This window comes from Diplotaxodon limnothrissa, linkage group LG23, assembly GCF_057381915.1.
Source record: "Diplotaxodon limnothrissa isolate DT_005_m linkage group LG23, D_limnothrissa_male_GT1.1, whole genome shotgun sequence".
NCBI classification, from domain to species: Eukaryota; Metazoa; Chordata; class Actinopteri; order Cichliformes; family Cichlidae; genus Diplotaxodon; species Diplotaxodon limnothrissa.
In genome coordinates, this window is record NC_140617.1 from 40,434,901 (window position 1) to 40,447,403 (window position 12,503).

Below are 12,503 nucleotides of genomic sequence, written 5' to 3' on the forward strand. Positions count from 1 at the left end.
TGACTTCACTCCCGAGCTGTCGTCTGTTCGGAGCGGCACGTTTGCTTGTATGTGATGCATTTAGTGGAGATCTGTAGCTGTAATAAAAAATAACCTTGGCTATACTCTCGCTGAATGGACTTGATTCTAGTCTGTTTTAAAGGCAAGAGAGAAAAGTGCTTTTTGTAATTTGGGTGAACGAGGCCTTTAAAGGATTTGCGAGACCAGAGGCTAAGAAAACGCTCTGCTCAGGGTCAGACTGAATAACATCTCCCTGTTGTCTTTTCTCGCGTGTGTGTGTGTGTGTGTGTGTGTGTCTTGCGCAGTCATGTGCTGGCCTCAGACGTAACCAATTTCACATGATGCGCGACCTTCACGCGATCACACAGTCTCGTGCACTCAGATTCTCACACAAACCAACAACCGCTCTCGATGGCGCGTTTGTGAGAGATAATCAACTTTCCACTGATTAAATCCAGGTTTCACGCAATAACTGATCCAATTTATTTTCTTGTTGGTAAGACTATCACAATTTAGTGCGCGCCTCTGAGCCCACAGGATAAATTCCAGCATCTGTGGTTTGGCAGGAGAGCTCCATCACGCTCTGAATGAAGTTATATAAATGAGAGGGGTTTTGTTTCTCTTCTAGAAAGCACTGCGGGTCATCTGAGGGGCTCGCTCTTTCCCTTTCGAAGGGGGCTGCTTCCAGCTACAGCTGCTATCTTATATTCTTTCTCTCTTGAGCTCTCACTAACCCTATTAACCCTTTCTGAACTTGAGTGTTTGTGTGTGCTGAGACAGCTCTGCCAAATGAAAGTGTGCAGCAGCAGTGAGAAGCGTCGCTTAAAGTCTTTTTTTCCTTCATCTCAAATTCCACGCAGTTCCCACAGCAACGCCCAGCTCCTCCGATGCAGTGGACCACTACCTGGAGACGCCCGCTGACGAGAATGAACATGCACACTTCCAGAAGGCCAAAGAGAGTCTGGAGGCCAAGCACCGTGAGAGAATGTCCCAGGTACTCTGAGACTGGAATTTATTTATTTTCCTCATTAGACATTAGACATAAAACAAGTAGGTGCGTTTGTTAATCCCTCCTGAGTGAGCCGACTGAGCCATTTCAACTTTAATTGTTTTCTTTAATCAACCGGCGGAGAGCCAGATGGCCCGCCACGATGCGACAGCTTCCAGAGTTCCAGACGAGAGAGGCATCGTTTCATATATGCTCACACTTTGGTTGGTAAAGGGCTGAATAGGATTGGATAATCCCCCAAATAAGTCAGAGAGGGCAAAACAGATGTAGGATTTGCAATAATCGTTCTGGAGGGGATGTAACTGACCAAAAAAGGGGGAAACAAACTGTTTTTCATCCTCACCACACCGGTCTTTAAGCAAGCATCCACACCCTGTGATTTTTATCAGGGGAAACTCCTTCCTGCTGATATTCTGAGCACCGATATCGCACTTTTTTTTTTTTTTCTTTCTTTGACACCTGTGAGAAGTAAAACCTCACTTGCATGTGAAGGATAAAAAGATGACAGTAGATTGACAGTTTGTTTTATTAATTTTATTTCATCTTTCCCTCCTTTGTTTGCCTTCAGGTGATGAAGGAGTGGGAAGAGGCCGAGCGGGAAGCCAAGACACTTCCACGTGCTGAAAAGAAGGCCGTGATTCAGGTAAGGCGAGCATGTTCTGCCTGTGTGCTGTGTCATCGCCCCCCTCCTCCTCCTCTGATGCACACTTGGTAATTTCCTTTGTGTGTTTATAGCGTTTCCAAGAGAAGGTAGAAGCACTGGAGCAAGAGGCAGCCAGCGAGCGCCAGCAGCTGGTGGAGACTCACATGGCCCGGGTGGCGGCTCTGCTGAACGACCGCCGCCGCCTGGCTCTGGAGAGCTACCTGACTGCATTGCAGCAGGATCCACCCCGGGTAAGCTGCACGCACAGCTCAGCAGTGCTCTCCTGCTCGTATTAAAGCCACTTTGTAATAAACTGTGTGTCTTGTGGAAAAATGAACCATCTCCAGGTTGCTTTTTAACACTCCCGGCTCTTCATCTCTGCATCTCTCGTTCTGTTTTCTTTTGAAGTACGGCTCCCTTTTATCTGACCTGCTGCATAAATAAATCCCCCCGCATGTTTTCTGTTTTGCTAGACCTCTGTGTTTTGTTACAGTGCAACTGCACATTGCCAGTTTTTATGGAGGCTTTCAAAATTAGATTTCTAAAAACAGAATCAAAATGAAATTTTTAAAAGGCTAGGCTTGAAGTGACTGATTTCCTTCTGCTTCCTCTGCTCTTAACCAGCTGTCTTGTTTCCGCTGTCTCTTGCAGCCCCGTCATGTTTTCAGCCTGCTGAAGAAGTACGTGCGCGCTGAGCAGAAGGACAGGCAACACACCCTCAAACACTTCGAGCACGTCCGCATGGTGGATCCCAAGAAGGCCGCCCAGATTAGACCTCAGGTAGCATCAAACACGCTGAAAAATGATTGGACTTCTTTATTGTTTTTAGTGTAAAGTGTTGATTTTGTGCTTCCTGCTCTTTCAGTTGAATGTTTTTTGTTTTTGTTTTTTTCTCTGGGAAACATAAAAAAACATCATATTTGATATGTTTAAAAGGTGCTGACCCACCTGCGCGTTATTGAGGAGCGCATGAACCAGTCTCTCGGACTCCTCTACAAAGTGCCCGGTGTGGCTGATGATATCCAGGACCAAGTCGGTGAGTTCCTCCACTGAAGACTCACTGAACTTCCACTATCAGCCATTTAAAATCAGCACAAGGAAACACAATGCAGACCAGGCAAATGTGATGGAACTACAGGGAGTGACGCTGACGTACATTTAACCGAGACTCAGTGGAGATGACCCGTGGGTGGGAGAAAGGCAGGGGAAGACGCACTGGTCTGATTACATGTAATAGAGATTGAATGCTCTAAATTCCAGCCTGCAAAACGCTTTTATTTTTTTATTTTTCCCCTCTCTCTGATGAGGGCATTGGAGCCATTTGGCCTAATTCTTCTGTTAGGAGTCAAATGAAACTGTTCGCTGGGAAGATAAATCCCCCTCCCTCCCCTCCCCCTCCTCTCCATTTGCTAGGTTTCTGTGGGTTTTTGGGTTTATTGGAGTTGTGTGCGTCATGTGGCCATCTGTGTCTCTATCTTGGAGACACAGTCTGTCACAGTCTGTACCGCCCGGCAAAAAAACGGGAACAAACACACAGAAGAGAAACCCCTCACTCAGCCTTTGCTAAACATCAGGTCTGTTAAAGGAAGATTTCTCCTTCTGAGGCGGTCTCTCCCTTCTGACACAGAAACATTTGCGTAGGTAGACAGTGTGAGATTTCATATTTAAAGAATCATTTAGCAAACAAATTAGTCTCCTCTTTAATTCTAACTGGCATCGGAAATATTCTCACCATATTGTGTTGAAACAACAATAGAGTCACATGACAAGTGAATAAATGATGCTGCTTCCTTTCTTGTTTCCACCTCCTGTTTCTCTCCCCTCTTGACTCCTGACCTCTATCCTTCCTTCCTTCCTTCCTTCCTTCCTTCCTTCCTGTCTTCCTGCCTCCCTCCTGGTTGTGTTCACACAGAGCTCCTGCAGAGGGAGCAGGCAGAGATGGCTCAGCAGCTGGCTAACCTGCAGACAGACGTAAGGGTGAGCTATGGAAATGACGCCCTGATGCCCGACCAGGAGCTGGGAGATGGCCAGACCGACCTGTTGCCGCAGGAAGACACTCTGGGACTGGCTGGAGTCGGCTTCATTCACCCTGAGAGCTTCAACCAGCCCAATACCGACAACCAGGGTACTTTCTGAAGCACCGCATTGTCATAACGAGTGGTAGCTCTAGTAGCTAACAAATTAGCCTCCAAAATGCATCACAATGATATTCTAGCTCCTTTTTTTAGGTTGGACAACGACTGAAAAGTGAAATCTCTCTGTGCCTTCCCCTTTTAGTTGAGCCAGTAGACTCCCGCCCCAATCTCGACGGAGGCATTCCAACACGACCAGGTTGGTGCTTTTGTTTAACAATGACCAGTAGTGATGTGTTCAGATGACAGATCAAGAGTCATTTTAGGTGGAAGCCGACAGCAACGTGTCAACAGTGTGTTAGGAAAAATCCAGCTATCCTCTGTCCCCTCTAGTGTAAAGGTAGCATAAGGTGTAAACAGCTGATTCAATTACAAATGTGCAGTATGGTCTTTAAAGACCATGGAGGACTAGTAATGTTACCAATTTATAATAACTCATGCAGGCTCTTTGTAGCTCATCATTTCAACTACTTTGATGCTTTTTTAACTTTCTGAATCAGCGATGCCAAACTCATTTTACATCGTGAACCACATGCAGCCCACTTTGATCTTCAGTGAGCCGGACCAGCAAAATTCCTCTTTCTGTCAGTGTGAAGGAATTTAGCTGCACAGCAGACAGCTGCTGACGCCCCGGCTCTAAATGATGTGTTGTAACTAAAATGGTAACGTTTGATAACATTAGTGAATATTTTTAGGTGTGACTAATTTACAGTGTGTGTTAGAAAGGGATGTGAGCATCTGTAGTTTGATATTAATGTTATTCAGTACATAATGATTCCCTCGGGCCTGTAAGCCATTTCCAGCTCGGGTATAAATCATAAAGTGCTTTAGGTCATGTGATTTGGTGCATGCGAGTGCTGAGCTGAAGTGGTTTTGAGGCTAGCAGAAAATATTTGCTCAGGTTATACAAGATTCTGAGATTGTTTTGAAGTACACTGTAGAAGTAAAGGCACCACAGCATGTTCTCCTCAGAGTCAATATTTGCACACAGCCGGCTCCACTTGACCTCCATTGAGGCGCAGGTGTGGCTGTTAAGAGATTGGTGGTGCAGCTGCACGCGGTCTATGCATCCTGCGTATGCCGTGCTCTTTTCTATTCGTACTGCTGGTGCAGTCGGCTCTCCGCTATCCAGTGTGCTTCAGTCAGAGCTTTTTATTTCAGCAGGAGAACGAGAGAGTGGCTTAATGTCACCATCTATAATAGATTGTACTTTTTCTTCCCTCGCCAGTGACTGGAATGAAGATGGAAGCTATTCCTGAGATGCGGATGGAGACTGAGGACAGACAGAGCACGGAGTACGAAGTTCGCCACCAGAAACTGGTGAGCAAAGGCGGAGCCGTGCAGATATGCAGACTTGTTTGGGATTCGCTGATCTGAATATTCAGGCTGCTTAATAAGCCCACAGAAATAGACGCAGGCATGCGCACACACATAAAAATGCATATTACTCACACATGCGGGTTTTGCACTCTGCCCCCTTCTCCTCCACGCACATACACATATGCTCCACTTTGTCCTCCTGGTAAACTTCCCAAGGTTGTCACCATGGAGACAGGTGCCCATGGAGACATCCGTGATAATGCGTGCGTCACACTCGATGTGCTCCTCTCTGAAAAATAAATAAATGAATCCTGTGCCCTCTGATCGGGGAAGTTTGATGCTGTTAATATCGCTAAGTTCTGCACGCACTCATTAATCTCATCCAGTGTTGTAATCCCAGAACAAAAAAACCCCCCTCAATCCATCCTCAGTCAAATCCAAATCCACGTACCTTATTCCTCTCACCTAAAGGCTTCAAATCCCTTAATCCCTACATTTTATTACATATCACATTTTTGGCATTCACAGTGAGCAGTCAGTGTGTCAGGCTGCCTCTTTAACTCGTCTCCTTAATTTGATATTCACAGTAGCAAAATTTTGTGCCGGTTGAGGAGGTTTCTGTCCCGTTATCCCTGCTGAAGATATCAGGAGGTGTTTTTATTTTCTTTTTTTCTTTCCCATTCAGTGAAGGTTCTATTTATCATTGTAAAATGTGAAAAATGAGTCCCACCGAGCACCCGTTATTCTGTGACAGATGTGCTGAAGCTCTCATTTTGTTTGGTTATTTATTTTTTTAATAGTTTTGTGTTGGAGCTGAGTCATTGTGCATCAGTGCTGTGCTCTGCTTTCAACCCATTATTACTTTTCTATCCATTTGCTTGCTTTGCTTATAAACAACCAAAGTAATGTGAGTGTTAAAAATCTCAAATTGGAAGTTAATGACCTTAAACCAAAGACGACTTATAAAAGACGGCACAAGTAACACGATGGGAATTCCTGTTTTGGAGCGACCAGGGTGCAAAATTACCCGCTGTTTTTAATAAGAGGTTTGGTTAGAAATCTGCATCCTTAAACTGCACAGGTCCATCACACAGGCACAGATATATGGCAGTTTGTGCTGGAGAACTATGAGGGGACTGTTAGTTCAGGTGACTGTACAGAAATTATTTATGTGATAAATCCAAAAGGCACCAACACCACAAATGTGGTCAGAAGGTTCAGTTCAGTGACTCGCAAGCAGTTATGCTACAGCTACTTGTCAAAGTGGACACACCTCTAATAATGGGTGACTTGGCGTTACGGAAAATCCAGTTGTCCCTGTAGGGCACTCTGTAAATTTCTTGATCGCTGTGATGATGCGTTTGAAATGCCAAAAATGACAACAACCAGCTAATCTAAGGAGACTACATATGAGTAATCCATGACCAGCTGTGACAGTAGAATAAGATTACATTTAAAATGGACTGACGTGCTATCTCAGTAAGAAACCATAAATAACTACACACAACACATCATGTTTTTTGTGGCTTAAAGCAAAGAAATATCGACCAGTATATCAGATTTTTTAATCACCAGGCATCAGCATTGGTCCTATAATAGATTGGCTCTGTCGCTACCAATCATTTTAACACAGTAGTTTACAGTGATATACTCACTCTTGGAATCAGCCTCAAGTGACCATTCAAAGAATTGCATGTATCCATAAATCTGCAAATTCTGTGTGATGTAGCATAACTTAAGCAGCAAGGAAGGTGATAAGTAAATAGCATTAGCAGACAATTGAAGTTCTTTTTAAGCATACTTTATTGCTAGCATCTCCCTTTTACCATAAAACAATCAATCAGGCATACAAAAATCCCACTGGCAAGACTTTGCCCACACCTGACCTCGTTAGTCCCTACCATTGAAACAAAATAGGTCAAACCAAATAATACAATTCTAAACAAAGAACAGGAATAAAGTCATGCATGAAACTGACAAACTCATTTACTCAACTAAATGGTTTTTAAAGTAAAACACTGCATACAATATAACTCAAAAGGCTACTTTAAAGAAAACAAACAGTACTATACAAAATGAAAAACCCTCCATTTGGTTACACCCAGTGATGCAATCATTGACCTCATGACCCTATATAAACAGGAAGTAGTGGGCGGCCCTTCCCATACACCTGTCTCACATATAGGACCTGAATGCACAACATGGACACCATGGTAAGTATAACCAAAGAAACATAATTTAACAGACATGTGCCTGTAAACAGAAGAAAATTCAGATGATCTGATGGTTAGTAGTGTTTGCTTTAAAACACATGCATGGATGTAAAGAATGTAACTACTGCTACCACAAACAAAACCCAGGATAGTGTGTGTTAAGAGAAGTTACACCAGCAATGTCTAAATTAAAGCATTATGGCTGACTGTAAAAATAACAGAACACAAAATAACAATATATGCAAGTGACAAATGGCAAATTAATTCTGTCCTAGCCACTTTGTCACACTCTGACAGAAGTTAGTTTTCGTGTGTGTGTGTGTGTGTGTGTGTGTGTGTGTTTTTAAGTGTTCTGTTGGTACTGCGTCATTGCATTGATGCTTTTTTTTTTTTTTTTTTTTTTTTTTTATGCTGTGCTATTCTTTCTGTAAATCACTCGACATCCGCAGTAAGAAAATATTTCCATCCAAAAAAAGCTGCCCACATCAAGTCGTCTTCACTTTTTTTTTTTTGTGTGTGTGTGTGTATTGTCTTTGGTCCCGAGCAGCTATTCTCAAGCTAAATTTGACTCCGTAATGACAAAAATGACAAGAAGAGGTAGGAGATGTAATTAAACCCAGCAAGCACAGCAAAAGATGTGAGGAAACGAAGCGAGTGCTGACCTCGAGAATATCGCTTAAATTCACACAATCTGTTGTGTGTTGTGCCACTGACTGATCACCTGACCGCTCGGCACCCACAGGTCTTCTTCGCAGAGGATGTGGGCTCCAACAAGGGCGCCATCATCGGCCTGATGGTCGGAGGCGTCGTCATAGCAACCGTGATCGTCATCACCCTGGTGATGCTGAGAAAGAAACAGTACACCTCCATCCACCACGGAGTCATCGAGGTGAGAAACAGCTGACCCGCGCGTTCGTCGGTGTGGCGTGTGAGGAGGATGCTGTGCATGCACTGGCGCTTTTAAGCCATTTGTGCAGCACCACGTAGAAACAAAGTATCCAGATTTTTGTGTCGCTGATAAAGGCTTTAAAATGTGCTGCACGAATGCTAAGCTGTGCAAAAAAATTAGTTTTAATTATATCTGCTTGGTAAATATAATTGGATTAAAGCCTGTTACCGATTAATTTCCTGCTTTTCTTTTTTTAATTATCTGTGTTTATCATTTCAGAACTTTCATTAGATGTTTAATTAAAAAAATACGATAGCCAGCGCAGCCTGGTTACTCTTAATGTTTTCCCAGAAGCAGTAAAAAGGTCTTAAAATGTAAATTGTGTTTACATTACGCCACAGGACCTATTTTGCTTGTAACCTCCCTCCCCTTCTGTCTCCCCCACCCCTTGGCTCTCCTCCAGGTGGATGCTGCCGTCACCCCCGAGGAGCGCCACCTGTCAAAGATGCAGCAGAATGGTTACGAGAACCCAACCTACAAGTTCTTCGAGCAGATGCAGAACTGAGGAGGATATCACATGTACACATACGTAAACACACACAAAAAAACAACAACAAATGCACACAAACCATTCTCATCCCACACATCGTCACCTCCCCTTACCTTCCCTCCTCTTCCCTTCCCCAGCCCTCCCTTCAACCAAAAGACGGATCTTTAAGTGACTGAAATAGTCAGTTACGAGCACAAGGAGCGACTGTAGCATGGGTCTTTTTTTTTTTTCTTTCTCTTCTCTCTCTCTTTTTTTCTTACACTGCGGCCAAGCCACTCTGCACCAAGTTTGTTCACTTTACTGGAGCAAGACGCCTTTTTAATTAAAGGAAGGAGTTTTTATACGTTGCTCCGTCAGGGCCTGCTGATGTATGGAGGGGAAAGAAAAACCTTAAAACAAGCAAAGCCCCTGCCCGGTGCATGGAAACAAACCCGTTCTCTTGAGGAAGACGAGCACACGTTCGCTCTCTCTCAACACTGATTCAGGGCCAGTGTGTAGTTGGGTTTATTATGTTTATTTTTAGGCTCGGGTCGCTTTTAGGTGTGGACTTTGTAAGCAGATCCGACCGCTGATCAGTAGGGTGTTTAGACGCATGCTGGCCACGGCCTTTGTTATTAAAATAATTTAAAAAATTGTTGCATGCAGAATCATCAGAATCGAGCAGTTTCCTCTGAATCGTTTTTGTTTTTGCGTATTCGTAATGATTATATGATTTTGGAAATATAGCAGCACCATGATTTTTACGAGGCCCAGTGTTTTCCTCGCCTACTGCACCACTACTGCACACTCTCTACAGTCTACACTGGAGTATAAATGAGCCTCCTCTCCCTCCCTACTCCTTGGATCCTTCCCTTCCTCCCTCCCTTCATCCTCTCCCTTAATTTTTTTGTTTTTTTTGTTTTGTGCATTCATACAACAGCTGGGCTGTGTTAAGTCACACAAGGCTCTTAAGGATATCTGAAGATGCTGATTCTGATGATGATGGTGAATATGTTGATGATTATGACGACGGTAGTAATCATGTATTCTGAATGAGCTGTTTTTATTTTAAAGTTGTTTTTTTTCTCTCTTTATCGTTTTCCAGTTTTGTTTTTCAAAAAAGACCGAAAACGGAGGGAAAAAAAAAGAAGATGTAAAGTCCTTTTTTTAAATTACGTGTAATGTTACAGAAGTAATGCTGAAGTCTTAGCTGTTCCTATGTAGTGCATGACAACAATGACAACAGGATTTGGAAGTTTCAAGAAAATAAAAAGGGGGGAAAAAACAAAACACCACCACATGGAGATCTTACAGCTGCTCTCTCTCGAGATCATTTCTCACTTATAGATTGTCATTCTAGCAAGATTGTACATTTAGTATGTTCTCGTGATCACGTGACTTTAAAAACAATGATGAAAAATATATATAAATCTAGATGAACGGGCTCTGCTTTGATATCATGTAAAGAAAAAAAACACATTTAAAAGATATGTTTTTGTTTTTTGTTTGTTTTTTTTCCTCCTCCTTCTTTTGCCGTTTAAGTGTGATCCTCATACATATATATATATATTTTTTTTTAATCCTGCTACTTTCCAGAAGCTGCAGGAGAGGGAGCCGGCTTCATCTCTGTATATTATTCTCGTTCACTGAAGTATATTGTGTTAAATGCTTCGGAAATCACTCCTCTTGGTTTCTTGATCATTTCATGCTAGGTTTTTTTTAATAAGGGCATCGTATGTCAGTTAGAGTGTATGTTGTTTGGGGAAGGCGGGGGGTGGGGGTGAAGGCGGGGAAACACGTGAGGAGTCTGTTATGGAGGTTAAGATCATCTCGGCGTGTACGTGTTTTCATTTTTAGTCTGGTGGTTCATCCAGTTGTAAGCCGACGCAGTCTCTTTTGTTTGGTTTTGTTTTTTCTTCTGCGGATAGAACAGGTGGAGTTCTGAGAAGAGGAGGTGGTGGAGGTAGAGAGGAAATGACTTGCAGTTCCGGTTGGATAGCCAGGCAGGCAGTCTGTGTGTGTGTGTATATATAATGGATTTTCACCCCCCCACCCCGGCACCTCCCTCCTCTTTCGACTTCCCTTTCCTTCAGGCATGCTGCTCACCTCTCTGCCATCATCTCACACTTGACTCCTGAAAGGCAGCGTTGATGATGATGATGATGATGATGATGGGATTTACCATCAAGAGCTGACGGCAAATCCGGGGGCTTGGGGTGGGGGGGCAAAGCAGCGATCCAATGTTGGTCAGAGGTAGGCAAGAAGCCCCTGTTCAGCATTATCAGGTCAGCTCATGCTTGACGGGTGGTCACCGTGTTAACACTGTGTGGAAGGAGACGCACTGTGGCCTCTCGCTGAGATCCGTGAGGAAATGGCGAGTAGAACATGTAGATATGGGGGCTGCAGAGGGATGAGTGTGTGTGCTTTTCGGAGGGTGCTCATTAGAAGCCCAACAGAGGGCAGTAGAGTAGAAGAGGAAGCAGGATTATCTTTCTTTTACTTTTTTTTTTTTTTTTTTCCTGGGGGTTATCTTATTGGTTTTGTTTTCCACTGTGTAATATTGTGCAGGCCATTTGCATTGACTGGGAAAATGCTTTCTACACTGTATTCCATAATAAAGTTTTGAATGTACATATAAGTGCTGTGTCTCTGTGATGTTTCTACTATTAATGCTCAAAAACAGGCATAAGCATCCAGTTTAATTCTAATAATTCACATTTGTCTGTTTTTAAATATCAAAAGAGTGGCCCCACTACAAGGACATTTTTTCTTATCTTGGGTAAGGAGGCCAAAGGTCATTCTCAGACAGAAAACAGCAGAGTGGAGCTGACAGGGATTCAGAGTGTTGCTCCGGCGTGGGTCTTAACTTCCAGACGCAGCTGAACCCAGGTCATCTTGTTAAAGGTTAACTGGAACACAGGCAGTGTTTGAACAGGACCTGATCCTCACTGTGAGAAGGCAACAATTAAACTGCATATCTATGAGTTTTATTTTGGCTACTTTGTGACTTTCTGGCAAATGTAACTCTGTAAATGAGCGGAGTCAAAACTAAACACTAAAAAGTCAGGGAAAACAAGTTTTTAAAATAAAATTGCCAAGTTGGCCATGGGACAAGCCAAGATGTCACAGTGAGTGATAGACCGTACTGGGCCAAAGTCTTGAGTCATCCATCATTTCTTTATATTTTGCTTCCAAGGAGGCAGACGTTCTAATTTTAACTCCTCCATTTAAAAGTAATTCACTGTTTACTGACCACTTTCACCATTTTTTTCCGCTTTGTTTAGTGAACACATTCAATTCAACTCTTCACTCACTTTTCACTTTCATGCTTTTGTTGAGCTATTTCAAATGTTACTGCGTACTTTGAGCAAAGCATTTAAATTAAAACCACACTATCATTTTCCGCTTCTAGTTCATAATTTCAGTTAGCTTAAACACGTCAAGATGGCTAACAATTTTGACTGTTTACCCCCACCCTTTTTACCTTAATACTTTTGCCAACTAGACTACAAAGTCTTGAGCCACCCCTCGTTTCTTTGGAAGCAAAACAATGAGCCAACCTTTCTTTTGTTTTGTTGTTTTGATGACCTTCTATGAAACATTCAAGCATAAAGAAGGCATTTAACTCAAGGTATGAACCAATTTTGTGTTGACACATAAAAGACAACTTTGCAAAAATACTATTTTAAATTGGATCTTGAGACACTTTGCCAGCAGCCTCTTACAAAAGCAAATCACCTGTTCCCATTTCTTTGGTTAAATCCATGA

At 42.9% G+C, this 12,503-nt stretch overlaps 1 protein-coding gene across 2 annotated transcripts in view; it reads left to right on the forward strand.

Annotated features, from left to right (window-relative positions):
• The window catches only part of appa (amyloid beta (A4) precursor protein a), a 36,214-nt gene extending 24,964 nt beyond the window's left edge, over nt 1–11,250 (forward strand). For both annotated transcript variants that reach the window (XM_085348979.1, XM_085348980.1), the window contains 10 exons: nt 861–994; nt 1,578–1,652; nt 1,745–1,903; nt 2,304–2,432; nt 2,589–2,688; nt 3,565–3,777; nt 3,930–3,983; nt 5,013–5,104; nt 8,060–8,206; nt 8,670–11,250. In XM_085348979.1, the coding sequence (XP_085205105.1) occupies nt 861–994; nt 1,578–1,652; nt 1,745–1,903; nt 2,304–2,432; nt 2,589–2,688; nt 3,565–3,777; nt 3,930–3,983; nt 5,013–5,104; nt 8,060–8,206; nt 8,670–8,771 (1,205 nt within the window). In that variant the 3' untranslated portion in view covers nt 8,772–11,250. The remainder of the gene's footprint in view (nt 1–860; nt 995–1,577; nt 1,653–1,744; nt 1,904–2,303; nt 2,433–2,588; nt 2,689–3,564; nt 3,778–3,929; nt 3,984–5,012; nt 5,105–8,059; nt 8,207–8,669) is intronic.
• Nucleotides 11,251–12,503: the final 1,253 nt, after the last annotated feature.